The sequence below is a fragment of the Ambystoma mexicanum genome, chromosome 13 (assembly GCF_040938575.1).
Source record: "Ambystoma mexicanum isolate Mex_15411 chromosome 13, UKY_AmexF1_1, whole genome shotgun sequence".
Lineage (NCBI taxonomy): Eukaryota > Metazoa > Chordata > Amphibia > Caudata > Ambystomatidae > Ambystoma > Ambystoma mexicanum.
The window spans coordinates 769,228,475-769,255,183 of record NC_090938.1 but is presented as its reverse complement, the minus strand read 5'-3'; the positions used below and the strand labels follow the sequence as shown (position 1 = coordinate 769,255,183).

Sequence of the window (26,709 nt, the reverse complement as noted above, 5' to 3'; positions counted from 1 at the left end):
CCAGCTCAGGGGTCAGGTCCCTGGCAGTGGATCGTTGCTCGTACAGGTCTATAGATTCCTGTCTCACCTTCAGTAGCTCCCTGTCCTGCTGCTGATACCTCTGTTCCATCTCTGGGATCAGGCCCCTGTGGGTGGATTGCTGCGCTAGTTCTATAGGTTTCTGATTCCCTCTCACCTTCAGTAGATCCACGTCCTGCTGCTGGCACTTCCTCTCCAGCTCTGTGATCAGGCTCCTGTGGGTGCTTTGCTGCTTCTCCAGTCGGGTCAGTTTCTCCTGAATCTTCTTCATCTTCTCCTCTTGCTCCTTCTCCAGTCTGCTGAGCAGCTGCTGTTTCTCCTTCTCCAGGAACTGCTTCAGGTGCTCAAATGTACTAAGGATGTTCTCTCTCTGCTTCATAATGTTTCCCTTAAAAATAGATTTAAACAAACAATAGACGCATTATATTTCTGATTATTATATTAACTATCATACAATATCTTACATATAACACCTGTAGTGGTTCCCTCTCAATAACTCTTAAAATCATAAACCTAACGCACGTGAATTACCGATTGGCAATGATTATTGTTTATAAACCAGTTTTTATTAAGTGTTCTCCATATTCCAATATTATTCATCATATCCTTGTTCAAATACACATTTTTGTTAGTGTTGACCATTCGTCCTATCCCATTCCTCCTTCCTCTCCCTCATTCTACCCCCTTCCTTCCCTTGCCCCCAACCCCCTGCCTCCCCCCTCCTGTAGTATCTCGTACAGATGTGCCCCTTCTCTCAGGCATCCATGTCCCATTTCCCCCATATCTTCTGTCACTTCCTCATGGATTCCCCCCCCCTATTCCTGTACATGGTCTCCTCCATTCTACTGAAATGGTCCATTCCAATCTCTCAGGTTCCCATAGTGGGCATTTCCTAGGTCTCCCATTTTGCCACTAGGTCCCTTTTTACCACCATTGATGGTATGTGTATCAGTGTCTCTTCCCCTCTACTTCCTTCACACTCCCCTCTTATATGCAGTGACATCATCTTAGGAATGTTCCCACTTCCCTTCCACATTTGAGACACCGGTCATTCATTACTCTACCGATGTTATGCAGTCTATCTCTGGAATGGTGTACTCTGTGCAGAACGTTGTATTGTATGAGCCTCATCCTGGATGATACATTCCCCTCTCTTGAAGCCACTTGCGCTTCTATCCATTTTTCCTCCTCCTGGGTTCCTGGGTCTCTTTCCCATCTCCCTTTCAGGTGTGACATGGGGGGGGGTTATTTATGACTTGATATAGTGTTGTTATCCCTTTCCCTCTATTTTCTCTGTGAATAGATTAATCTCCGGGCGAGGAGGGGGTGTTTGGGGAAGTCCAATTCCCCTCCAAATTGAGCTTCTACAGCGTGTTTTAGTCTCATGTATTTGAAGAATTCTTCCGGGCCCAGTTACATATTTTGCCTGCATTGTTGGAATGGGTTAATCTCTATTATCCACTATATCTCCCAGTCTGCATATTTCCTTTTCCACCCAATGTGGCTGCCTCCCTAGCTTTTATATCTAATATTGGGATTTTCCCACAGTGGGGACTGTCTGGTAGCTTTCCCCTTCCATCCCATTGCGTGTGTGACTTCCTTCCTGATCTGCACCAATCTCGATCCTGCTGGGGGGAGAGTACCCTTCGCCCTGGCTTCCGTACAGTATCTGTAAGGTGGTTCAGCCTTCCATTCGCGACAGTTTCAGTCTTGTGTGAGCTAGATTTCCCCAACAAATACCCACTCCTTTGCTACCAGCAGATGGGCCGCCCAGTAGTATTTCCATATATCCGGCAGTCCTACCCCTCCTTCATATACCGCTTTTGAGAGCATCCGGAGGGCTATGCGTGGATTCTTGTCACCCCATAATAGTCCTCTTTATAGCTTCGATGCTTGTGAACTGTATCTTGGGTGTTTTCACTGAAGTGTTCTGCAAGACATATAGCAGTCTGGGCAGTGCCATCATTTTTAATAAATTGACCCTTCCGAGCAGTGTTATAGGTAGGTTAGACCAATGTTCAGCGTCTTCTTGTAGTCTGCGATTTATTGGTTCTAGATTATTTTTAAGAAACACATGTTCTTCCTTTTGCACGGTTATACCCAGCTACTTAAATCCCCCTTGCTCCACCCCGAGGGGTCATTCCTCAGGGACTGCATCTTTTCCATGCTGTACTGGTATTATGACTGATTTCTCCCAGTTAACTCTCCAGACTGGAGTAAATTCCGAACTCCCGTATGGTATCCATTACCCTTGGGCCCGTTCTTCTGGGATCCCTCAGATATATCAGAAGATCGTCTGCATATAGAGAGATTTTATCTTCCCAGTTCCTGGGCCATCGGAACCCTTGAATTGTAGGATCCGCTCTAATGCACTCAGCTAGTGGTTCAATTGCTATGAGGAATAGCAGCGGCGACAGTGGACATCCTTGTCTCGCGCCCCTCTGGAGCGGGAAGATACGGGATATGTGCCCATTCACTCTAACTTTCGCGAGTGGTTGTGCATTTAGTAGTTTCTTCTATCTTATGAAGTTGGGGCCCAGGCCTATTGCACCAAACCAAAGGCCTTCTCTAGTGCCATTATTGCCTGGGGACCCTCCAATGAGTCAGATAATACTAAAGTGTAATGTGCCCTTCTCAGGTTCATCCTTTTGCTCTTCCTGGAACAAAACCACATTGACCCGAGTTCATTAGTTTGCTTATTACCCCTACTAGCCATGTTGCTAGTATCTTGGCTAGGACCTGTGCCTCTCCATTCAGCAAAGATATGGGACGGTACGAGGCACATTTATCGGTGGGTTTACCTTTTTTGTGTATTATCACTATTGTAGCCATTTTCACGTCAGAGTGTGCCTTGTGCACAGTTTTCCATGAACATGTCCCACATTGGCTTGACCACCTTGTCTCTGATTTATTTCCAAAATTCATTCGGGATTCCATTTGGTCTTGGGGTTTCCCCGAATTTAAGCTCTTAATTACCTCTTGTACTTCATCCATCGTTATATCAATATCCATTACTGGTCGCGTTTGTTCAGCTACCTGCGGCAGGTTTACCCCATCTAAGTATCTCCCAATTTCAATCTCTGTAGGATCTCTGTAGGCCCTGAGACCGCACTGTATAGCCCCAGGTAAAAAATGTGCGAAGTTGTCTACTATTTTTTCCCCTTCCGTGTAGATTGTTCCCTCCTCATTACTTATGTCCTTAACCCATCTGGACTCCTCCTCCCGTTTCTCCAACCATGCAAGCATCCTTTCACCTTTGGACCCGAGTTCATACACTCTGGCTTTCATGGCCCAGCATGCCTTTTTTGCCTCATCTGTCACCACTTCTTTGTATTGCCCAGCAACTTTTAGCATCTCTATTTTAGATTCTATTGCTTGTTCGTCTACGTGCCTCTTTTCTGTCCTAGCCACCTCTTCTTCTTCTAGTGTCTCCAGCTTTTCCTTTCTTTCTACTACTACTACTACTACTGTGTTATACTTCCCAAAGTTTGCAGCCACTCTTCACTGTGCCCTCATTCAATTCAAAGTATTCCTCCGTACAGTCTTTCATCTCCTCCCGTATTGTCTCAATCCCTAGGTGGTATGTGTTTAGTCCCCACTCCCCTTTCCCCTGCAGTCCCTCCCCTCTTATCGTAATATACAGCGGGGCATAATCCGATATCCCTCTTGTCAGGTATTCCGCTTCCAATACCCTTCTGGTGATGGTACATTGTACCAAAAAGTAGTCTAAGCGAGACATTGAGTTGTGTGCTCAGCAATAGTACGAGAACTGTCTTTTACCGGAGTGTAACCCTCTCCAGACATCCCATAATCCTGTTGCCTCCACAAAGGTCGCCAGTTTGGTGCGCGTCTCCCGCCCGGGAGTTCCCCCATCTGAGGACATCTATTCGTCCGTGAAGGACGTCAGTAAAGTCACCTCTCACTATGGTTACATTTGCACCATGTGTTGCCAATATCGCCTGTATCTTGTTAAGTAAGTCCGGTTGTAATGGTGGAGGTGCGTACACATTCAGTATGGTAATTGCTTCCCCCCATAATTCCCCTGGTCACTACCAGATATCGTCCTCCCCTTCTCTCTCCACTTGACCCAACTGGAATGGAATGCTATGATGTCACGCGCAGGTCTGTGGCCACGCAGCGACCTCGGAAATCACCCAAGAACGGACAACAATCCTGCCGCAAGATTCGGTCTGGCAGCCCTTTCATGTGGAGTAAATGGAGGTTGCCATGGAGATTGACAACAAAGACATTCCTCCCGAGTCAAGTGAGGAACCAGCGTACGCTACGACGGCCTGTCCATGTTCTGTCTCCGCCCTCCCAGGAAGTTAAATAGTCATCCCTTCCTGTGCTCCAGTGCTTCTAATTGAAGTTGTGCCATTCCGTTCCTCCGACGAACTACTTTTCGTCCTTGCTTGAGACTTACTTGTGGATATCCGGCTTTTGACTCCTGCTTCGTTTTTGGACCTGACCTTGCCTCTCGATTCTGCTAAAGTTTTGCCTTTCTGCTATATGACCTCGGACTGCCTTGACCTGCTATCTCTCTCCGATTCCATTACGACGCTTACCGGTGTGGGACTCCTCTCCTATTCCAGCCCGCTTCCCTCCAAACTCTGCTTCCCGTACCTTGCGGCATACTGCAGTAGGGCAGCATCGCCTTTTGACACCTTCAGCGCTTCACTGTCCTTATGCAACTTTAACTCTTCATGCTGCGGTAAGCTATCTGAGTTATTTCTGGGAACAAATTGTATTTCTGCTCTCTATCACCCGGCTCCCTCATACCAGTGCTCCCGAACTACCTGTACCATAACGCCTTGCAGCTACCAGCAACTTTGGATTACCTTTCTTCATGCTATTGTTTAACATCCGTATAGTGAACTGTCTCCAGTAACGAACCGCTCAACCCTTGGAAATTCTAGTGCACATTGAACGCTCTGCTGATCAGTGCACCATCCCGTCACCAGTGCGTCCCTCGTGCCGCCCGGGGTAGTATCCTACACTAACCTTCCCGTTTGTTATTTTCTCCCGTTGTTGTTACCTTTTGGTTCGGCTTTGACCTACATTTTGGTGGTAAGAATTGAACCCTGACTGGGAGTGGGGTGGTATTAGGGGTTCTTCTGTCTATCCAGTACTCATTACCCATGGTTTCTTTAGGTTTGGGAATCCTGTCCTTAGCAAGACAATAACAAGGTACTTGTTCCGCTCTCTAGTGAGATTGCAAGTGTTTATTGGTGTTCGGGCCATTAACGCTTGTTATTTCTTTTTCAGCATTGGTGTAAGCGGTGCGTGTGTTCCCCGCTCTTTTGTGAGATCAACTCCTCTGTCTGTCTTTTAATAACAGCAGAGGGGTGTGTCGTAAAAAAGAGTTTCCCTCAAGTTGAGGAGGCTTATATTCTGGGAGGTCGTTTTCGAATCAAGCTCATTGTCGATCCCGGCCTTGTGGCTTTGTCTACCTCCGAGACGACATCGCCCCTAGCAGTATAGGTGCAGTGAGTAACATACGACTGATATGGACTGCCAACCCGCTGGAGCCTCTGTAGTATCCCGCATGTTCCACCAACGTGTATTGACCCCTGCCCAGAAACCTACACTCTGAGCCATCAAGTGCGTTTCCTGCAATAGTACTATGCAGGCTTTCTGCCTCATCAAATACTTTGTCACCAGCCCCTCTCTACATCTCATAATTTCACAACCCTACATTCTCCTTGCATCGTTCCGTGTAGTGTCATTTGCCTCTGCGTTGTCCTTTCCCAGGTGCGAGATCCCTTGCCTTGTTGTTAAGTCAAGATGTATACCGAACTGCATTTGTGCATATCTAACTACCCATATTCTCTCGCTCCCTGCCCCTTCACCTCTCGAACAAACGCAACAACACCACCCTCCCCCACCCTATATTTCCCCCCAACTTATCTGTTGACCCCAAAACAACTATTGCTCGTCCGAACCCTTGATAGGGGTCTCGGGATTTGCAAGGGGGGCTATGCCTGCTGGCCGCTCTACCCGAAATCTTGATTTTTACCCACTTGAGTCTGTTGCTTATTCACTGTTGTTGCTCTCATTCTCCCCCTCCCCACTCCACCCACCTCCTGGGCCCACATCAATGTCAATTATTTGCAGTCTATCTTGCATATCTGCTGTTAACTGACTTCCAACTACTTTTCCCTTCTCACCGTGGGGGCCATTTCTGTTCCTGCATTTTTGTTTTGCCCCTTCTGCTTTATGCATTGCAGTGGGACGATTGTTTCTGTCCCGTCCCATGCATCAGTAGGGCGCGTGACGAACCTAACTCCCTGAGGTCTGCAGACTTTTAGTGTTGCTGGATAAATTGTGGCATACTTCATTTCTTTTTCCCCTAGCTTCCTGCGCACCGCGTCAAAGGATTGCTGCGCATTTTGTACCGCTTTGATGAAGTCGGGGTATATTGCAATCCTTGCCCCATTATACTCCAGAGTTCCCTTCTTTCTTGCTGCTTGTAAGATTACATCTCGATCGTGGTAATTTAACAGCTTGGCAATGATTTGTCTTGGTGGGACACCTCGCAGTGGCTCCTTACTTCGTACTACGTGCCCTTTCAATTGAGAAACATTTAGACAGCCCATGTGGGCCCATCTTTCTTCCATCTGCTGCGTCCTTTTCTACATTTTTATCATGTCTCAAGGGGGTTATTACATCTTCGACAGACGATATACGCTCTTCCGCTTCTCCTACTCGCGCTGACACTTATGCAGGTACTATCTCCGGAGACTGACATCCAGACCTACTGCATCTATCCTTTGCTCCAGCTTTGTCTTTGCCTCGTGTACGGCTCTCAAGATTTCCTGGGTAGCCTGAGATTCTGTGTTTCCCGTGTCCTCCATTGTCGACTATGGTCGTGTCTCCGGTGCTTGTTGTGTTTTGGGCCCTCCTGTCCTATATGCATCAATCTTAAACTGATGGTTTGGTTTCTTGCCCTTATACTTATCCATTTTCATAATTGGGTGTAGCGTGGGTATCACACTTTTGCCCTCTGTATAGTCTTCCAGACAATTCCCTCTGCACTCTGTCCTGCCCCGCTCCCTCTATCTCCTTTTTTGCCGTGCCTCCTTGTAATAGATCCTTTTACCAGCCCCTCTTCTGCAGGGCTTCCCATGCACCGTTTCACTGTTGACCTGGGGAGGGGGCTTTTTTAAAATCCTGATGTGTCCCTTGCCTCAATTCCGTTCGGCCATAGGGCTCTGGTTAGCAGATTGTCTGGAGGTGACTCCCAGCGCCTGACAATGGGTTGTAGTAGCTACTTGTGTTCCTTGCTGGTTGGCGCTGGGTACTGTGAGAAACCAGAGGGTGTCTCACCCGCTAGTCCCCACGGATCTCTCTCTCAGGTGGCCAGGGCACGGCCATCCTCTTTGGATCCAGACCCTGGGGGTGGGCCAGTGCGGGAGGATCATCTGGGTCAGGGGTACTTGGGGAGTGGGAGTGGGACACCTGATGGCGAGATGCAGTATCCCTTTCCCTCTAACACCTTTAACCCCTCCTAGCAGGTAGGATACCGGGGAACTTTAACTCCCTCCCCTTCCCTACACGAACACTGCTACACCGACCGCCCACTCTGGGAGAAAACAGACTAATAACTGAGCAATGTACCTGACCTGTCTGACTACCATGGTCAGGCAGAGTCAGGCAATTACCTTTGACAATACACACCTGACTTCAATTGAACTTCCCCACACGGATAAAAGGCAGAGTACGAGAGCACAATTTGAGCGAGGCAAAGCACACGAAGGCGTGGTTTTTCCCAGGCAGCAGGTGAGCCAATGGAGAGAGACGGCAGACCGAGAAAGGAGAACAAGGAAGGAGATACCCTTGACCTTTTCGACGAGTGATCGTTATACTCGTAGGAACTTGAAAGCAGCATGTGTAAGGCCATCAAGGGAAACCGAAGAATCCTGCATTGTGTGCCTGAGATTTCCGAGGCCTTCCTGCATGAATGACCGAGTCTGGGAGGAGCAGCAGCCACTGTGGTATCGTCCTTGGCTCCGAGAACAAAGCCGCATACAGAGAAATCAACACAGCCGGTGAGTTGAAGAAAACTGCACGAGACCGGTCTGTGTTGAAACGAAGGTTGCAAGCAGTAACATTGTTACATGAAAAAGCGAACGTTGAAGCGTTTGATGAAAGACGCAGGTAAAGGCCAGACGGCTGATGAATTGTTTGAAAATTTAACATGAACGAAGATAAAAAATAGCAGAGTGGTTTGGCACTGCGTGTGTGCCCAATTGAAGGTCTCTGACTGATGTATCCCACAAAAAGTGGCAAAAGGAAGTGTAATATGTCAATCGGAGGATAGCTCAGGGGTCAGCGTGCTCGCCTTGGAAGCAAGACGACGCGGAGCACCACAGGTTCGATCCCCGGGTCCGCGCTTAGAAACCTCTGGGTATTAAGCGCATTATAAATAACCTATCATATCATATCATAATGTGAAAACAAAGAATAGAAATCGAATAAGAATGAATCAAAGTGGTCCTGCAAGGATATAAGTAAAATCCATTGCACAGTGGAAAGTCTTCGATTAGGAATAAATGCATCAAGGTCTGAGCCCGGCTGAGTGAGACCTATTGTGAATTTATCGAACTGTGAAAAAGGGGAAAGCGAGAGTGCAAGGTCCGAGCCCGATCGAGAGAGACCTATTGTGAATTGGTGTATCAAAGGGGTCGGAGCCCGGCTGAGAGAGACCCAGGGTAAACAATGCACCCGAGACTTTTGGCCACATTACACGGTAGGCGGTAAGGGTTTACCGGTACCGGTAAGGGCACCGGTACCGGTAAACCCTTACCGCCTTACTACGAGTTTCCTTTGCGGGACCTGACCTTAACGGCTGGTTTTACCAGCCGTTAAATTAGGGTGCCGCAAAGGGACCTTCGTGCTAATTACGGTACCGCAATTTGCGGTACTGTAATTAGCACCTTCCCCATTGCCATTGAGCCCTGTGGGGGCAAAAATGGGAATGGGGAAGTGCCTTGGTGAATGGGGAATTACCGCCCCCGCTCACCTTGGAATAGGGCGGTAATTCCGCCATCCACCAAGGCGGACATGGTAAAATACCGGCGGCAACCATGGCGCTAATAGCGCCATGGTTACCGCCTACCGTGTAATGAGGCCCTTTGTAAGCGTGAGACTCCTGAAGAGAAAGTAACTTTGACGTTGTATTTTGTATCGAAGCCATTTTACGAATGAGAGACTTTATTGGGAAAGAGACTTTGTCGCAGAAGGCCCTGGTTTATATCCTGAACTGCATCCTTGTGCTGGAGAAGCCAGAATCTTTGCTAAACTCGAGTGTGCCACCTTGCCCCGTGCTGAAAACGTGGGGAAGGGAAGCTAATTGACCGGCTGCCCTGACATATTTTTTATTGAACACTCTTTCTTTTGCATTCATCATTTTCCCACACCATTTGTATTTAGAAGAAGGGATTGGCAATAGGTTTATTAGCATAGGCCCTTTTTATTTTAAAAAGACTCCACTAGGACTGTGTTATTTTTACTTTGATGGTTGTAGCCTGGTCCCATCCTTAAATATAGGGTTAGATAGGCGTTCATCCAACCCATTGAAGTTCAATAAACACCCTTGAACTGTGATCACTTGTGTCTGTCTTCACTGTTTGAGATCATGCCTTCCTTACAGTACCCAAGCCCAATGGGTGGTTGTTATTAGTAGACCCGACCCCTCGTTGATCCTAGTGTCTGGCTGCTAGTGTAGTGTGTCAGCTAGCGGTAGGTGGTAATACATAGCTGGCTGTGGTTGTCGATGTGTTCCAGAGATACTGCAGTCTCTGGTTCTATAGTTCCACTGCCAGGCGGGGATAGATGTGTTAGGAAGTCACAGACACCGACAGGAGTCGGACTCTGGGAGGGCGCGCTCCGGTTTGCTTCTGCAGGTAAACTTTCTGTTGTCACCGAGTCTCACGCCCTCAAAGCACTGTGAATGGAACTAAGCTTCAGGATTCAGGACTCTGTGATTCCAGGAGGGGTAGCCGGGGGTGGGGGGACTTTATCTCCCACCTCCACACAGAGGACTGTGGTGATATTCCAGCTCCAGCCCTGGTTCCAGGCCCCTGTGCCCCTCTCTCTGCATCCCAACCTACCGGTCCATTACTTTCATCCTGAGCTCCTCCTCCCAGCCATTCCGGAGCTCACTCAGTTCCCTCCTCCACAGGTCCTCCCTGACCTCCAGACTTCACCCATGTGTACCACAAGGATTCACCTCCTCATCGATTTTGTTCCGAGGTTTAGCACTGCCGTTTTTGGTGCAAATACCTTTCGGGCCCTCAATCACGGGGCGGGCAGCACTTCTTTGCTGCTACTCCACTCCCCCCCCCCCCCACCCCCCCCGATGGGCAATGATTTATAAGCTAATGGTTAGCAGACTGACAGCAACGTTCTAGTTCATATATTGTTCCTCTAGAAATGGCCGTCAAGTTCATGCAAGGACTGGTTGAGAGTACCGGTCTAGTCATTCCACTATTATGGATTTATGGATCAGAATGCACAGTGAACAACTTTGAATCTAACAACGTGCATATAATACCCAAGACTTGTGTATATATAAAAACCCAGGAGTGCAAATAAAGTAATTACCAATATATGAAAAGGGATGTGGGGTAAGCACTTAGGACCTCCTTATGACTGAAAGGAAAGTCAGCAAACTCTTTACCCACTATGCTCTTACAGATACTGACAGCGCTAAACCCACGTAGCGGGCAAGCAAGGACAGATTCTGTGAACTGACACTCTGTAAAATACTGAATAAGGAACTTTCAAACAGTACTCACGAGGACCGGAAAGACCACTTGAATGTCAGTAATTTCACGAACCCTGTAGTTCAAACAGGGACCCAGAAGGCTGTAAAAGCAAAGGGTTAAAGATAACAAAATACATAAAACCCTAGTCAAGGGCAAGTATGAATTGTGATAATAAATTGTGAGGAAAACAAAAAGGGGATACACACTGGAACTAGTTACAACAACACCCACACCTAATAATCAATGGAAAATAAATGCAGAAGTGCAATGGAAAACATGGAATGGAATCTCAATAAAGTAGGATCAGGAGCAGGGAAAATGATATCACAAAAGGAAACCTTTCCTACCCATCCAAGGAGAAAAGGCAGTAAACTAATACTACAAAAGTAAGGTTAATGCATCAAGCTTTTCAGTAACCAGGACAGCATAAAGAGACAGAACGCACCGGCAAACTGGGCTGCATCAAAGAGTAAAGCACAGAGAAAGGCTGTCTGCAGACAGAGGAAGACAGAAAGGGAAATTCAGAAAGCATAAATCAATTAAGCACATTAATCCGAAATCCAGGACAGAGGAACAAGATACTGGAACTAAGAACTGGGCACAAAAGCTAGGAACTGGAACTAGGTACTAGGCACAGAAACTAGGAACAAGGAACAGAGACTAGTCACAACAGGAACACTGCTACAATGACCAGCGCCGGACTGAAGCAAACTAAGGCTTTTAAAGCTGCTTAACGAGCACACCCCTCAGGCGTGCCGCCTGCTGCACCTGCAGCCACAGGTGTTGCCTATCCTCCACCCAGCCTTGTCCTGAAAGGGAGGAGATGAAGCAGTGAGCCAGGCATTCTGGGAAGCAGGAGGTGAAGCAGTGAGCCAAGGCATTCTGGGAAGCATAGTCATTTGATTTAAGTAGCATGCTGGCTGCCAAAAACCTGCAATGGACCCGGAAGGGAAGAAACTTGGAAAATAAGGTTTTAACGCTCCCAATCCATCAGAACACTGTAGCATAAGGTTCGAAGGAAATGTCCAGTAGGGAATAAACCCCAAAACATGCCCCCAAGTGGCGGGGACGGGAACGAAGGGAGCGAGAACGGGAGCGAAGGGAGCGAGCCGTGACACTATACCCCCTCCCACGGCCGACTCCAGGCGGCCGCTACTCGCACAAAACATCTTCCTTCCATGACAGGAGCGCTTTGTCTTTGGAGGTGGCACTGACGAAAACGATGATCCACGGGAAGAAGCAGAAGGACTGGAATGAATAGAATCAGGCTGCAGTCTATAAGAGCCATAGGCAGGTTTTCGGTGAGGAAGAGGCTCATGGGTTGAAGAAAAGCATGAAGGACTTGCAGGACCCGAAGCAGAGTTGGAAGGTCCAGGAAGCTCAGTCTCTGGGAGCGAACACTCATACATCATTGAGGAGGAAGGCTGGCTGGTGCAACATGCTTTGGCTAATGATAGATGCTCTGGTAGCCCCCCTGCTGAGGGCTTACACACAGGAGGTGAGAAAACTGCAGGTTTCAGGAAATGTTCATGTTCAGACAAAGAAGGTGGCGGCCGAGATAGAGGTTCGGATCTTCTCTCATCATCCATCTGGTTCAAGACCTGTGGTTGAGGGTGACCAAGATTCGATTGCATCTGTTCAACACCTTGGGGGCCTGGAAGTCCAATGGGTTGTACAAGGCTGGCATTCCTGGTGTCAGTCATATAGCCACCTTGTTGCTTGCACGTGGGATACAACCGCAGGGACGTTTGGCATACCGATAGGAGTGGTAGACGCAGTACTTGGTACATCAGGCACACTCGCAGCTGGAGCAATAACAGGCACATCTTGAACTGCAGCAGTCATATCCTCCCTTTGACTACTAGCACCCGAATGGTGCAGCAGTTGGGGGGCCGTGCCCGTCCCTTCCTTCAGGCTCATGTGAGATCCGGCAACAAAAGAGCTGTCAAGCGGCTGATCCAAACCGGCCCCCAAATGTGAACCGTCCAGCCCGTTACCCTGGTTGGCTACCTGTTCGATGTCTAGGCCATGGCGGATGGTATCCGTCTCCCTCTTGTAAAACTCCAGGCAAGTCCAACGGCCTTGCATGTAAGGCCCTCCCGAGTTGTGAACCAGCTTGATGTTTTTGGCAGAAGTCTCAGACTCAGATGTAGCATATGCGGGAGGTGCTAATTCTACAGTCAAGCAGTTGGGAGAATTAGCTTGTGTAAAAGGCAGGCCTTCTGGTGATCCTCCTGAAGCATAAGATGGGCAGATTGGACGTTCATCCGTAATAAATGGTTGAGATTTAGGAGGTAGCTCTGAAGTAGATGAATCTGCAACATGATCAAACAGAGCAGACAGGTGCACCTCCGATATTGGCAGCGAGGCTGAGCAGGATACAGGTCTTTCATGAACTGAAGCCAAACTAGCAGTAGGTTCTGAGACCGAAGACAGACACTCAGGATGTGCTACCGGAGGCTCCATGGCAGAAGGAGAATTCACTGGATGAGTCACTGTAGCTGAAAACTGGCATGCTAAAGGATAGTCTGAGGCTGAGGACATGCAAACTGAAGCCGTCTCGTTAGCTGAAGACAAACTTGTCGAAGTCTTTGGCTCTGACCACGTACATGGTGAAGGCTCTTGAGTAACTGGCTGGCATAGCAATTGTTCATTGATTGAAAACACGTGTGTCAACGATGACTGTAGAGCCGTGGACTGGGTAATTGAGGAGTCCAAGGTTGTAGGAGGACAGACCGGAGTTCCAGAAGTTGACAGACATATTTGTGGCTCAGGAATGGTAAGCACCTTTAGGGCAGTTGACTCCATGACACCATTAACCAAAGACTGAGCTGGACCCATGCCGTACCTCTCCTTAGTGGATGACACAGAGTCATTTCCAAAGTCTCTGTTAATCAGGATTTCGTCAAGTGTCTATTCCTTTGTCTTAACTTCTGAAGGTGGCAGATTATCAATCAACAGTTCAGGAATCGCCTGCCGGGTCTTTGTTTTAGTATACTGTGGAATGAGTCCATCAAAACAAGAATTATGTACTGTCTTTGATTGTTCATTGTGACAAAAATTGGCAGAAGAAGGAGTGAACACAGAGGTAGCATCGTTTTCCACATCAGCTTGAATGTTTACTTCAGTCTCAGCAGCTAGATCAAGGGCAGAACCTAAGCCTACGGTAGTGACTGATTCTGTGTATGCCACCATTGTGGATAATGTTTGGGAATCAGAAGCATGTATGTGTTCAAACTCTCAATTATGACTGACTACTACAGAGGAAATCTTAGGTAAAGGAGTGACTTGTAAATCCTCAACTAACAGCAATTCCTGACAAACGGTAGAACAATTGTCAGAATCTGTGCTCTGAATAAGTGCTGTGCAAGAAAGAGGACTTTCACTCCCAATAGATTTTTCATATTGACAAGTATCATGACCTACTAAAACCTCCTCACTCAGAGATTGAACAGTATTCACTTCATCAACGGATAAAGTTTGAGGTGTATTCAGAAAAAATCGTAAAGTTTTATTCTCCTCTAGTAAACTGATGTATTCTCGTTTTAACTCCTCAAATTCAGCTTTTAGCATGCCCAGGCTTAACTGTACATCCCTATCAGTAGGCACAAGGGAAGGCATGGTGGCATCAGGGCTGGATCCTACCCTAGCCATCCGGACGTTTACTGATTGTACATTGTCATTTACTGCTTGCAAGTCTTGTGATCTATACTCTCTCTTACCGACTTGGTCTGTGTTACCCTTAAGTAAACTACTGACATCAGACTTCTTGACATTAGGGACTACAGTAAGTACTTGTGCAGAGGAGTAAGCAGTTGACTGAGGGCTGAAAACAGAAGTTATGTAATGAACCCCTTCATTCTTTATGTTTGAATCATGAAACTGTTCAATCTGAGGTAAAGCACAACCGGAATCATGGGGTTCAACAACAGATGTACTCGTATTTAGTAAATCTAACAGTGTTTTATTTTCCGCTGCTAAGGCTTGTGCGGACATATCTGGATCAAAATTAAAGACAGAACTAGGATCAGGCAATGTATGATGGGCCAGGCTGTGGGAAAAATATTTTGCACGTAAATACCCATTCGTGTCAAGGAGTTCATTTAAGTCAGGATCAGTGATTTGATTATCACAGGCAAACGTAATCAAAGCTTTCTGTACACATTTTTTAGTAGCCTTGCTGCCTTTCTTTCTTAATCTGGCCATATTCAAACGGGAATAGTGGCTGGTCATTCTGTTAAGAAAGGAAGAAGGCATTGACTATGGCAAGGGGAAAAGTGCACAGAATTGCACAGTGAACAACTTTGAATCTAACAACGTGCATATAATACCCAAGACTTGTGTATATATAAAAACCCAGGAGTGCAAATAAAGTAATTACCAATATATGAAAAGGGATGTGGGGTAAGCACTTAGGACCTCCTTATGACTGAAAGGAAAGTCAGCAAACTCTTTACCCACTATGCTCTTACAGATACTGACAGCGCTAAACCCACGTAGCGGGCAAGCAAGGACAGATTCTGTGAACTGACACTCTGTAAAATACTGAATAAGGAACTTTCAAACAGTACTCACGAGGACCGGAAAGACCACTTGAATGTCAGTAATTTCACGAACCCTGTAGTTCAAACAGGGACCCAGAAGGCTGTAAAAGCAAAGCGTTAAAGATAACAAAATACATAAAACCCTAGTCAAGGGCAAGTATGAATTGTGATAATAAATTGTGAGGAAAACAAAAAGGGGATACACACTGGAACTAGTTACAACAACACCCACACCTAATAATCAATGGAAAATAAATGCAGAAGTGCAATGGAAAACATGGAATGGAATCTCAATAAAGTAGGATCAGGAGCAGGGAAAATGATATCACAAAAGGAAACCTTTCCTACCCATCCAAGGAGAAAAGGCAGTAAACTAATACTACAAAAGTAAGGTTAATGCATCAAGCTTTTCAGTAACCAGGACAGCATAAAGAGACAGAACGCACCGGCAAACTGGGCTGCATCAAAGAGTTAAGCACAGAGAAAGGCTGTCTGCAGACAGAGGAAGACAGAAAGGGAAATTCAGAAAGCATAAATCAATTAAGCACATTAATCCGAAATCCAGGACAGAGGAACAAGATACTGGAACTAAGAACTGGGCACAAAAGCTAGGAACTGGAACTAGGTACTAGGCACAGAAACTAGGAACAAGGAACAGAGACTAGTCACAACAGGAACACTGCTACAATGACCAGCGCCGGACTGAAGCAAACTGAGGCTTTTAAAGCTGCTTAACGAGCACACCCCTCAGGCGTGCCGCCTGCTGCACCTGCAGCCACAGGTGTTGCCTATCCTCCACCCAGCCTTGTCCTGAAAGGGAGGAGATGAAGCAGTGAGCCAGGCATTCTGGGAAGCAGGAGGTGAAGCAATGAGCCAAGGCATTCTGGGAAGCATAGTCATTTGATTTAAGTAGCATGCTGGCTGCCAAAAACCTGGAATGGATCCGGAAGGGAAGAAACTTGGAAAATAAGGTTTTAACGCTCCCAATTCATCAGAACACTGTAGCATAAGGTTCGAAGGAAATGTCCAGTAGGGAATAAACCCCAAAACATGCCCCCAAGTGGCGGGGACGGGAACGAAGGGAGCGAGAACGGGAGTGAAGGGAGCGAGCCGTGACACTCTCTCTGTCTGGTTTAGAACATTGTTATTACCAATATGTGTACCCCTACAGCTTTTTTCATCTGCACGCATCCAGTTTCGCCATGCTCGATAGTATGTGATCTCCCTCAGAGACAGCTGATTGGTTGGTCCAGCAGCCGAAAGAGATTGCTGGTCTAGCAGTGGGAATTCATCCTTGACGACAATTGGTTCTATAGGGACATAAAATACCGGGTTTATTCAAACGAGAAAACTCTTGGGAGGTGGAAATACTGGAGAATTCATGACTGACTGTGCTGTGATTATGGTAAGTTAGTAACTAGTTCAGTATTGTGGGTTTCTTGGCAATACGTGTCAATTTTAAGTAAATTAGATCAACAATAGGGGTAGTAACAGGAATACCTTTATCAACAGGCATGAAGTGAGGTTCAAACTGAATATCTATAACACAGAAGGTTTGATGGTCCTCTAACACTGAATTACTTACCCTAGTGCTGGGAATTCTAGACATGCTCTCTTTCTAAATTAAATCCAACAAGAAAAAGAATAGTTCTTTTTACAAAATGTTTGATATAAAAAATATGTTGAATGTTGTTCAGATTGAAGAACTAATGCATTTCTGATGCTTCAGATCTTTGTGCAACGATGAAAGTCAAGATAAAGACGTGACACTAAGGTATTTTCAAATTTTTAACTTTAAGATAAAAAGCACCTTTCTTGAGTTATCAGATTCATTCGACCGTATGATATATTCTTCATATATTAATTATATGTTACAAAATTAATGGTACGCCCTGTCATTTGCACACAGGGGATTTACCATTATGGGACAATGATGAAAAGGATACTAAGGTAGTAATCTCACCAGGAAAGGTAATTATAATCTCCTCAGAGATGCATACCACATTGAAAGTAAATAACAGTAATTTGAGATAATAACTCTCCCCCTTTTTTAAAATACTTTTGTTATCTGCAGATTTCTACAAAAAGGGTGTATGTGTGAACCCAGAATGTGAGGATAGAAGATGCAGAAATGTTAAAATTGTAAAAAGAAAAATCAGCCTGTTCATTAGAACGCTCTGTTGAATCATTTGTGTGTTTACATAGCGTAGGAAATGATATATACTCCCGCTGAATGTTCTGCAACAATGAGTCGTGAACTGAAACATGTTGAGGATTCTAAGAAACAAAGTTTCCAGGATATGGGCCCATTCTTGTGGATAAGCCTTAAACATTGCGTTGGGTAGTCCATCTGGACCCGTTGCTTGCGAGTTAGTAGCTTTAGCTATAATCTCCAAGATATCATCCAAGTCAAAGGAAAGTATCCACTCATGGTTTGTCACCCTTTCCTTGAACATTGTCGTTACCAAAATCAAGGGCGAATAGTGCAGCAAAATGGGCTACCCAGGTTTCCTCGGCTACGGGATTGACCTGTAAAGTTTAACAGAAACCAAATCTCTGCACTGTTTTTGCTGGAAATAGCTGCAAACATGTGCTCAGCATCTCTTAGGGCTAAAATGCTCCTAGAGCCTCGCCTCCAATTCCTACATTTTTGCTTAGGTAATTTCACTTTCATAATTCTCTCTTCAAGGGGAAAAGTTATCAACCATCTCAGTTCTGCTCTATAGGAAAACATTTTTAGTTTGAACTATGAGATCAAACACATGCTTGTGTGAAAACAACCCTGTTTAAGGCCTACTGGGATAGTTGCTCGTTTTGTTCTCCTTCTCCCTGATCCCCCTCCGCCCCACCTCTTGTTAAATTCCGGCACTACCAAAATTGTCATCAGGCCTAGTAAGGTAGCCGCTTGTCTGTCTAATTCTCCTTCCCATCCCCCCCCCTCCTTATCACTGTCAACATCTCTTGCACTATCTGAAATGTCGCCAGGCCGAGTATGATAGTTAATTTCACATTCTTAATGTATCAAGGACTTATAAGAATGTCGCTGTATTCTCCCTTGTTCCCTCGCTGCCTTGAAGCACTTTGAAACACATTGTGTATAAGCGCTATATAAACAATCAATTCAATACAATACTGTCGGGGGATGTCTCACATCTCAGCCATCCAGCACTGTTCCATGGACTCTCGAAAGACACCCTCGTGCCTCTCTGCCCTGAGCCTCTCTACACATATATGAAGGCATTACTCTCACCTCAAGCTCGGATGCTTTCCTGCTTTCTTCCTCTCCCCACTCCTGCATCTCCTTCAGCTCTTTTTTCAGATGTTCCATCTGGCTGTAAAGTTTATCCTAAAAGAATAAAACCAGTGTGTTAGTCAAAAGATATCCTGCAAATACATAATCTACACAGAACAAGGCAGAAGGGTCCCAGGACAGCCTCGCTGGTCACCTATGCTTGTATATAGTCCATAAATAATATGTTCTTAAGATCACTTACAGTCTACAATATATGCTCCCTCAGACTCCCAGCTGCTCCCATAGGCAAATGGACAGTCTATAATATATGCTCCCTCAGACTCCCAGCTGCTCCCATAGGCTAATGTACAGTCTATAATATATGCTCCCTCAGACTCCCAGCTGCTCCCATAGGCTAATGGACAGTCTATAATATATGCTCCCTCAGACTCCCAGCTGCTCCCATAGGCTAATGGACAGTCTATAATATATGCTCCCTCAGACTCCCAGCTGCTCCCATAGGCTAATGGACAGTCTATAATATATGCTCCCTCAGACTCCCAGCTGCTCCCATAGGCTAATGGACAGTCTATAAAGAATGCTCCTTCAGACTCCTAGGTGCTTCCACAGGCTAACAGACAGTCTAGAGTGTATGCTCCTTCAGACTCCTAGGTGCTCCTATAGGCTCCTATAGGCTAAGGGACAGTTTATAAAGAATGCTCCCTCAGAATTGTTGCTGCTCCCATAGGATAATGGACAGTCTATAAAGAATGCTCCCTCAGACTCCGACCTACTGCCATAGGCTAATGGACAATCTATAAAGAATGCTCCCTCAGACTCCTAGCTGCTCCCATAGGCTAATGTACAGTCTATAAGGAATGCTCCCTCAGACTCCTAGATACTCCCATAGGCTAATGTACAGTCTATAAAGAATGCTCCCTCCGACTCCCAGCTGCTCCCATAGGCTAATGTACAGACTACAAAGAATGCTCCCTCAGACTCCTAGCTTCTCCCATAGGCTAATGTACACCTCCCTCAGGCTCCCAACTGCTCCCATAGGATAATGGACAGTCAATGCTCCCTCAGACTCCGACCTGCTGCCATAGGCTAATGGACAGTCTATAAAGAATGCCCCCTCAGACTCCTAGCTGCTCCCATAGGCTAATGTACAGTCTATAAGGAATGCTCCCTCAGACTCCTAGGTACTACCATAGGCTAATGTACAGTCTATAAAGAATGCTCCCTCAGACTCCCAGCTGCTCCCATAGGCTAATGTACACCTCCCTCAGGCTCCCAACTGCTCCCATAGGATAATGGACAGTCAATGCTCCCTCAGACTCCGACCTGCTGCCATAGGCTAATGGACAGTCTATAAAGAATGCTCCCGCAGACTCCGACCTGCTGCCATAGGCTAATGGACAGTCTATAAAGAATGCTCCCTCAGACTCCTAGCTGCTCCCATAGGCTAATGTACAGTCTATAGAGAATGCTCCCTCAAACTCCCAGCTGCTCCCATAGGCTAATGTACCATCTATAGAGAATGCTCCCTCAGACTGCTAGGTACTCCCATAGGCTAATGTACAGTCTATAGAGAATACTCCCCCAGTCTTCTATCTGCTCCCCCATGGGCTAATGTACAGTCTATAGCGAATGCTCCCTCAGACTCCCAGCTGCTCCCATAGGCTAATGTACCGTCTATAGAGAATGCTCCCTCAGACTCCTAGGTACTCCCATAGGCTAATGTACAGTCTAGAGAAAATACTCCCCCAGTCTTCTAGCTGCTCCCCCATGGGCTAATGTACAGTCTATAGTGAATGCTCCCTCAGACTCCCAGCTGCTCACATAGGCTAATGTACAGTCTATAGAGAATGCTCCCTCAGACTCCCAGCTGCTCCCATAGGCTAATGTACCGTCTATAGAGAATGCTCCCTCAGACTCCTAGGTACTCCCATAGGCTAATGTACAGTCTATAGAGAATGCTCCCTTAGACTCCTAGCTGCTCCCATAGGCTAATGTACAGTCTATAGAGAATGCTCCCTCAGTCTTCTAGCTGCCCCCATAGGCTAATGTACATTCTATAGAGAACACTCCCTTAGACTCCCAGTTGCTCCCATAGGATAATGTACAGTCTATAGAGAATGCTCCCTCAGTCTTCTAGCTGCTCCCATAGGCTAATGTACAGTCTATAGAGAATGCTCCCTCAGTCTTCTAGCTGCCCCCATAGGCTAATGTACATTCTATAGAGAACACTCCCTTAGACTCCCAGCTGCCCCCATAGGATAATGTACAGTCTATAGAGAATGCTCTCTCAGTCTTCTAGCTGCTCCCATAGGCTAATGTACAGTCTAGAGTGTATGCTCCCTCAGACTCCTAGCTACTCCCATAGGCTAATGTACATTCTATAGAGAATGCTCCCTCAGTCTTCTAGCTGCTCCCATAGGCTAATGTACATTTTATAGAGAATGCTCCCTCAGTCTTCTAGCTGCTCCCATAGACTGGTTTACAATCCATAGCTCATCCATCTTGGAAGACACTCTGTTCATAGAGGTCCTAAGGTCATCAATGCTCATATCCTTTCTCCTCAGCAGACCCTCCTGCGGTGGGAGACTTATGGTCCCGAGACTTGCACCCTCAGCAGGAGCACCCACAGGGAGGCTTGGGATATCCACACATGGCACACGCACACGAGGTCATGTGTGAGGTCACATGCTGGGCACATGCCACGTTACTTGCATTGAGTAAAGGTTAAGCAGAAACCTTAACATTAACTATGATTTACTGTGAAAAGGCAACCCGGGGGGAGGAGAGGCTTTAACATGCATTATCGGCCCACACCCTGGTTATAGGCCAGAAGTGAAGCCACGGGCGTTGCATCTGGTACTGACACTAATGTACAGTAGACTCCCAGCACCACCTCCTTGCTAAGAACACATTTCACAGTGATTTACACTTAAATGGCCTGTCACTGTGAGATGTAAACAAAAAGAACCAAACACTGGCAAAGCCAGTACCATTGGCTTTGTAATTGAGGAGGATATGTTTTATAGTCAACCCCCAATAGCCCAAAAAAGGCTTATCCTCCATCCTATGAGAGTTGAGCCGAACATGTCTATTCTTCCCCCGGCGTCGAGTAGCACCAGCCTCGCATGTGATGGGGCTGCGCCCCAGGGCTCCAACTATTGCCCATCTGCAGAGAGCTCGCCATTGGGTGAAGTGGGGGTGCAGTTGAGTAGCACCAACCTTGCATGTGATGGGACTGTGCCCCAGGGCTGGGTCCAACCATTGCCCATCTGCAGAGAGCTTGCCATGTGGGGGGCTGCAGTTGAGCAGTGGGGAAAGAGGACTGGAGTCAGAAGAGGGGCTGCAGTCAAAAGAAGTGAGATTTTAGGGGTTCATTGGGGAACAACCTCCATTTATGTATTTCCTTAAAGGAAGAGCCTCATTGGAAGCCAGGCCACAGCTTTGCAAGTTTATGGGTTTAGGACCCAAACCAACAATCTGCTGCTCTGACATGGAGTTAATATTGACATGTAAAGCTGCAGCAACTGTCCATGCAGAATTACTGCATGTCCTGTGGGATTCCATAATGGGGCATAGCAGCTGCTGTGCAGTGCATTACTGACCAAGACATGCCACACACACACCCTGTCCTCTGTGGCAGCCTCCAAACAGTATGAGATACAAGGTCCCAAACATGCCAGACACACCATTGTACTGTTGGGCATCCTGGAACTCAGTAGGAGATTTAGGTTCCCAAGACATGCCACGTACACCCTCTGTACTCTGTGGCAGCCTTTACTCATTCCGGTCCTAGCCTCGAAACTATGGAACTCACTACCTAATCCTCTCAGAGCTGAACCTACCTTCCCGGCCTTCAAGCGCAAAGTCAAAAACCTGGCTGTGCCCAAGACCTGCCTTGACCGTGCACCCATGAGCTACAACTTTACTGTTAACAGCCCTCTGTTATATCCTTTACTGTAATCTGTACATATACTGTATTTCTTTTATAACTTGTATATCTTTCTATAATGTGTATCTTCTCTCCTGATGCAATGCCTACATATTGCATTTCTCCTATATAAATTTGTATATTTCGTATATTTTCTCCTAAAGCAATGACTGTACATACTTCACTGTTCTGTTTTTAGGCTTGTAACTAAGTGACGCGCCCGGATGCCCTGGGGCCTGGTGCGCTATATAAATAAAATAAATACTAAATACTAAATGAGATATGTGCGCCCAAGACTTGCCACTTACACCCGATGTACTCTTGGGCAGCCCCCACTCACCATGAGTTTAGGATCCCAAGACATGCAACATTCATCGCGTGTACTCTTGGGCAGTCTCCACGCAGCACCTGATTCTGAAACCAACGCATATCATGTACATTGGTTCTATCCATGGCATGTGTACTCTCTGCCCCCCACGAGTCTCCTTGACCTACATACAGCACACATACTGTGTAATCCTGGACACTAGTGTCTGGAATGGGAAGCATTATGCACGGCCTCCTTTCGCCCCAGAGCCATAGTGCAAAAGAGCTATAGTGCAAACTATGCATTCCTGCACAGCCTCAGAAATGAAGAGCAGTGTGTAAGAACCCACCCATGTCCCAGACCTACAGCACACACACCTTGTACTCCTGGGCAGCTGCTGGCATGGAGAGGACTGTGTAACCCCCAACCCCCACCCCCATGTCCCTATAGCACACATACCTTGTACTCCTGGACAGCCTCAGAAATGAAGAGTCTGTGAGAACCCCCCCATGTCCCAGACCTACAGCACACACACCTTGTACTCCTGGGCAGCTTCTGGCATGGAGAGGACTGTGTAACCCCCACCCCCACCCCCATGTCCCTATAGCACACATACCTTGTACTCCTGGGCAGCCTCAGAAATGAAGAGCACTGTGTTAGCACACACCCCTTGTCCCTTTAGCAACCTTACCTTGTACTCCTGGGCAGCCTCTGGAATGGGGAGCACTGTGTGAGCTCTGTGACCCTTCGATTCCCGGCAAATCACACAGATGGGTCTCTGGTCATCCTCGCAGAAGAGTTTCAGTTTCTCTTCGTGTTCTCTGCACAGATTCTCCTCCTGGGGGGTCGTATTGGGAAGGTGAAGCTGTTTTAACATTTCCACCATGTTCCCCAGCTGCCTGTAAGGTCGGAGGGTTTTGTTCTGTGAGGTTTCTCTGCACTGAGGGCAGGGGAAGTTTGCCCCCAGTGCCTCCCAGCACTGAGTGATGCAGGACAGGCAGAAGGCATGTCCACACTCCACAGACACCGGCTCTGTGAAGTATTCCAGGCATATGGAGCAGGTGGCCTCCTCCTTCAGGCTCTGGAGCTGGGCGGCTGCGGCCATGTTCAGCTATAACAAAAAAAGTGAAGTTAAGTTTCGTTTCTCATCAGAGCCCCTGAAGGGGGCGTGTCAGTCCTACTCCTTCCTTACACACCCTGGAGGAGCGTGAGGTATTTACTGGCTGTGGGACATGCCTATCAAGCTCGGTGGGCGTGTCCTCAGTAGAGCAGGGACTGGTGTGGACTTGGAAAAAGAGTCCTTGGAAAATACTTTAGAAGAACCCCCCTGCCCTATTACCGCGAGTAGGCAAGAGCAATCCCTGTCAGGGGGAGGATTTCCAGGGGTTCCCCCTGCATAAAGCTTTTAAAATGCAGTTTCAACCAATTATTTTCAAGCACATTTTTCCATATCGGGATTTTCCTATAATGTCTTCTTTTTGTCGTGTGTTTTCAAGCGCCATGAGTTGTAGAGCTGCTTCGGAGCACTGTCCAGAGTTATGCATTTAACATTGCATAGCACCTTGAAACGCATTTGCCTCATGTTTAGCTTCATTATCTTGTGCCCCTTTATTGTGCAAATGGTGTGTTGTCACAAATTGTGGGTCTGCACAGTTTTTTCTGATTCCACTTCCGAGGTAATCCAATAAGCGACCCAGGCAGCAATGCTAGAGGCAGGATGTGTTTCCATGCAGCTGCGGCCCAGGCAGCAATGCTAGAGACAGGATGTGTTTCCATGCAGCTGCGACCCAGGCAGCAATGCTAGAGGCAGGATGCCTTGCCATGCAGCTGCGACCCAGGCAGCAATGCTAGAGGCAGGATGTGTTTCCATGCAGCTGCGACCCAGGCAGCAATGCTAGAGGCAGGATGTGTTCCCATGCAGCTGCGACCCAGGCAGCAATGCTAGAGGCAGGGTGTATTTCCATGCAGCTGCCACCCAGGCAGCAATGCTAGAGGCGCGATGTATTCCCATGCAGCTGCGACCTGGGCAGCAATGCTAGAGGCAGGATGTATTTCCATGCAGCTGCGACCCAGGCAGCAATTCTAGAGGTAGGATGTATTTCCATGCAGCTGCGACCCAGACAGCAATGCTAGAGGCAGGATGCCTTCCCATGCAGCTGTGACCCAAGCAACAATGCTAGAGGCAGGATGCCTTGCATGCAGCTGCGACCCAGGCAGCAATGCTAGAGGCAGGATGTATTTCCATGCAGCTGCGACCCAGGCAGCAATGCTAGAGGCAGGATGCCTTCCCATGCAGCTGTGACCCAAGCAACAATGCTAGAGGCAGGATGCCTTGCATGCAGCTGCGACCCAGGCAGCAATGCTAGAGGCAGGATGCCTTGCCATGCAGCTGCGACCCATGCAGCGATGCTAGAGGCGGGATGTATTCCCATGCAGCTGCGACCCAGGCAGCAATGCTAGAGGCAGGATGTATTTCCATGCAGCTGCGACCCAGGCAGCAACGCTAGAGGCGGGATGTATTCCCATGCAGCTGCGACCCAGGCAGCAATGCTAGAGGCAGGATGTATTTCCATGCAGCTGCGACCCAGGCAGCAATGCTAGAGGCAGGATGTATTCCCATGCAGCTGTAACCCAGGCAGCAATGCCAGAGGCAGGATGTATTCCCATGCAGCTGCGACCCAGGCAGCAATGCTAGAGGCAGGATGCCTTGCCATGCAGCTGCGACCCAGGCAGCAATGCTAGAGGCAGGATGTGTTTCCATGCAGCTGCGACCCAGGCAGCAATGCTAGAGGCAGGATGCCTTGCCATGCAGCTGTGACCCAGGCAACAATGCCAGAGGCAGGATGTATTCCCATGCAGCTGCGACCCAGGCAGCAATGCTAGAGGCAGGATGCCTTGCCATGCAGCTGCGACCCAGGCAGCAATGCTAGAGGCAGGATGTGTTTCCATGCAGCTGCGACCCAGGCAGCGATGCTAGAGGCAGGATGCCTTGCCATGCAGCTGCGACCCGGGCAGCAATGCTAGAGGCAGGATGCCTTGCATGCAGCTGCGACCCAGGCAGCAATGCTAGAGGCAGGATGTATTTCCATGCAGCTGCGACCCAGGCAGCAATGCTAGAGGCAGGATGCCTTGCCATGCAGCTGCGACCCGGGCAGCAATGCTAGAGGCAGGATGCCTTGCATGCAGCTGCAACCCAGGCAGCAATGCTAGAGGCAGGATGCCTTGCCATGCAGCTGTGACCCAGGCAACAATGCCAGAGGCAGGATGTATTCCCATGCAGCTGCGACCCAGGCAGCAATGCTAAAGGCAGGATGTATTTCCATGCAGCTGCCACCCAGGCAGCAATGCTAAAGGCAGGATGTATTTCCATGCAGCTGCGACCCAGGCAGCAATGCTAGAGGCAGGATGCCTTGCCATGCAGCTGTGACCCAGACAACAATGCCAGAGGCAGGATGCCTTGCATGCAGTTGCGACCCAGGCAGCAATGCTAGAGGCAGGATGTATTTCCATGCAGCTGCGACCCAGCAGCAATGCTAGAGGCAGGATGCCTTGCCATGCAGCTGCAACCCGGGCAGCAATACTAGAGGCAGGATGCCTTGCCATGCAGCTGTGACCCAGGCAGCAATGCCAGAGGCAGGATGTATTCCCATGCAGCTGCGACCCAGGCAGCAATGCTAGAGGCAGGATGTATTTCCATGCAGCTGCGACCCAGGCAGCAACGCTAGAGGCAGGATGCCTTGCCATGCAGCTGCGACCCGGGCAGCAATGCTAGAGGCAGGATGCCTTGCCATGCAGCTGTGACCCAGGTAGCAATGCTAGAGGCAGGATGCCTTGCATGCAGCTGCGACCCATGCAGCGATGCTAGAGGCAGGATGCCTTGCCATGCAGCT

The 26,709-nt window shown here is 47.7% G+C and overlaps 2 protein-coding genes across 2 annotated transcripts in view; both read right to left on the bottom strand.

The window, feature by feature from the left end:
• The window catches only part of LOC138520550 (E3 ubiquitin-protein ligase TRIM39-like), a 936,034-nt gene extending 912,079 nt beyond the window's left edge, over window positions 1–23,955 (bottom strand). The window contains exons 1-3 of the mRNA XM_069632892.1: window positions 23,511–23,955; window positions 18,582–18,677; window positions 68–406 (exon numbers count right to left, since the gene is read on the bottom strand). Of these exons, the coding sequence (XP_069488993.1) occupies window positions 68–406; window positions 18,582–18,677; window positions 23,511–23,924 (849 nt within the window). The 5' untranslated portion in view covers window positions 23,925–23,955. The remainder of the gene's footprint in view (window positions 1–67; window positions 407–18,581; window positions 18,678–23,510) is intronic.
• LOC138521931 (TSC22 domain family protein 2-like) lies at window positions 181–13,825 on the bottom strand. The gene is made up of 2 exons (XM_069635107.1): window positions 10,624–13,825; window positions 181–406 (listed from the first exon to the last, which is right to left on the bottom strand). The coding sequence occupies exon 1, from the start codon at window positions 13,626–13,628 to the stop codon at window positions 12,483–12,485; it is 1,146 nt and encodes a 381-aa protein (XP_069491208.1). The 5' UTR covers window positions 13,629–13,825; the 3' UTR covers window positions 181–406; window positions 10,624–12,482.
• Window positions 23,956–26,709: the final 2,754 nt, after the last annotated feature.

Coding starts and splice junctions, on each gene's coding strand:
- LOC138521931 (XM_069635107.1), bottom strand. CDS start 13,628: ATGGGTCCAGCTCAGTCTTTGGTTAATGGTGTCATGGAGTCAACTGCC.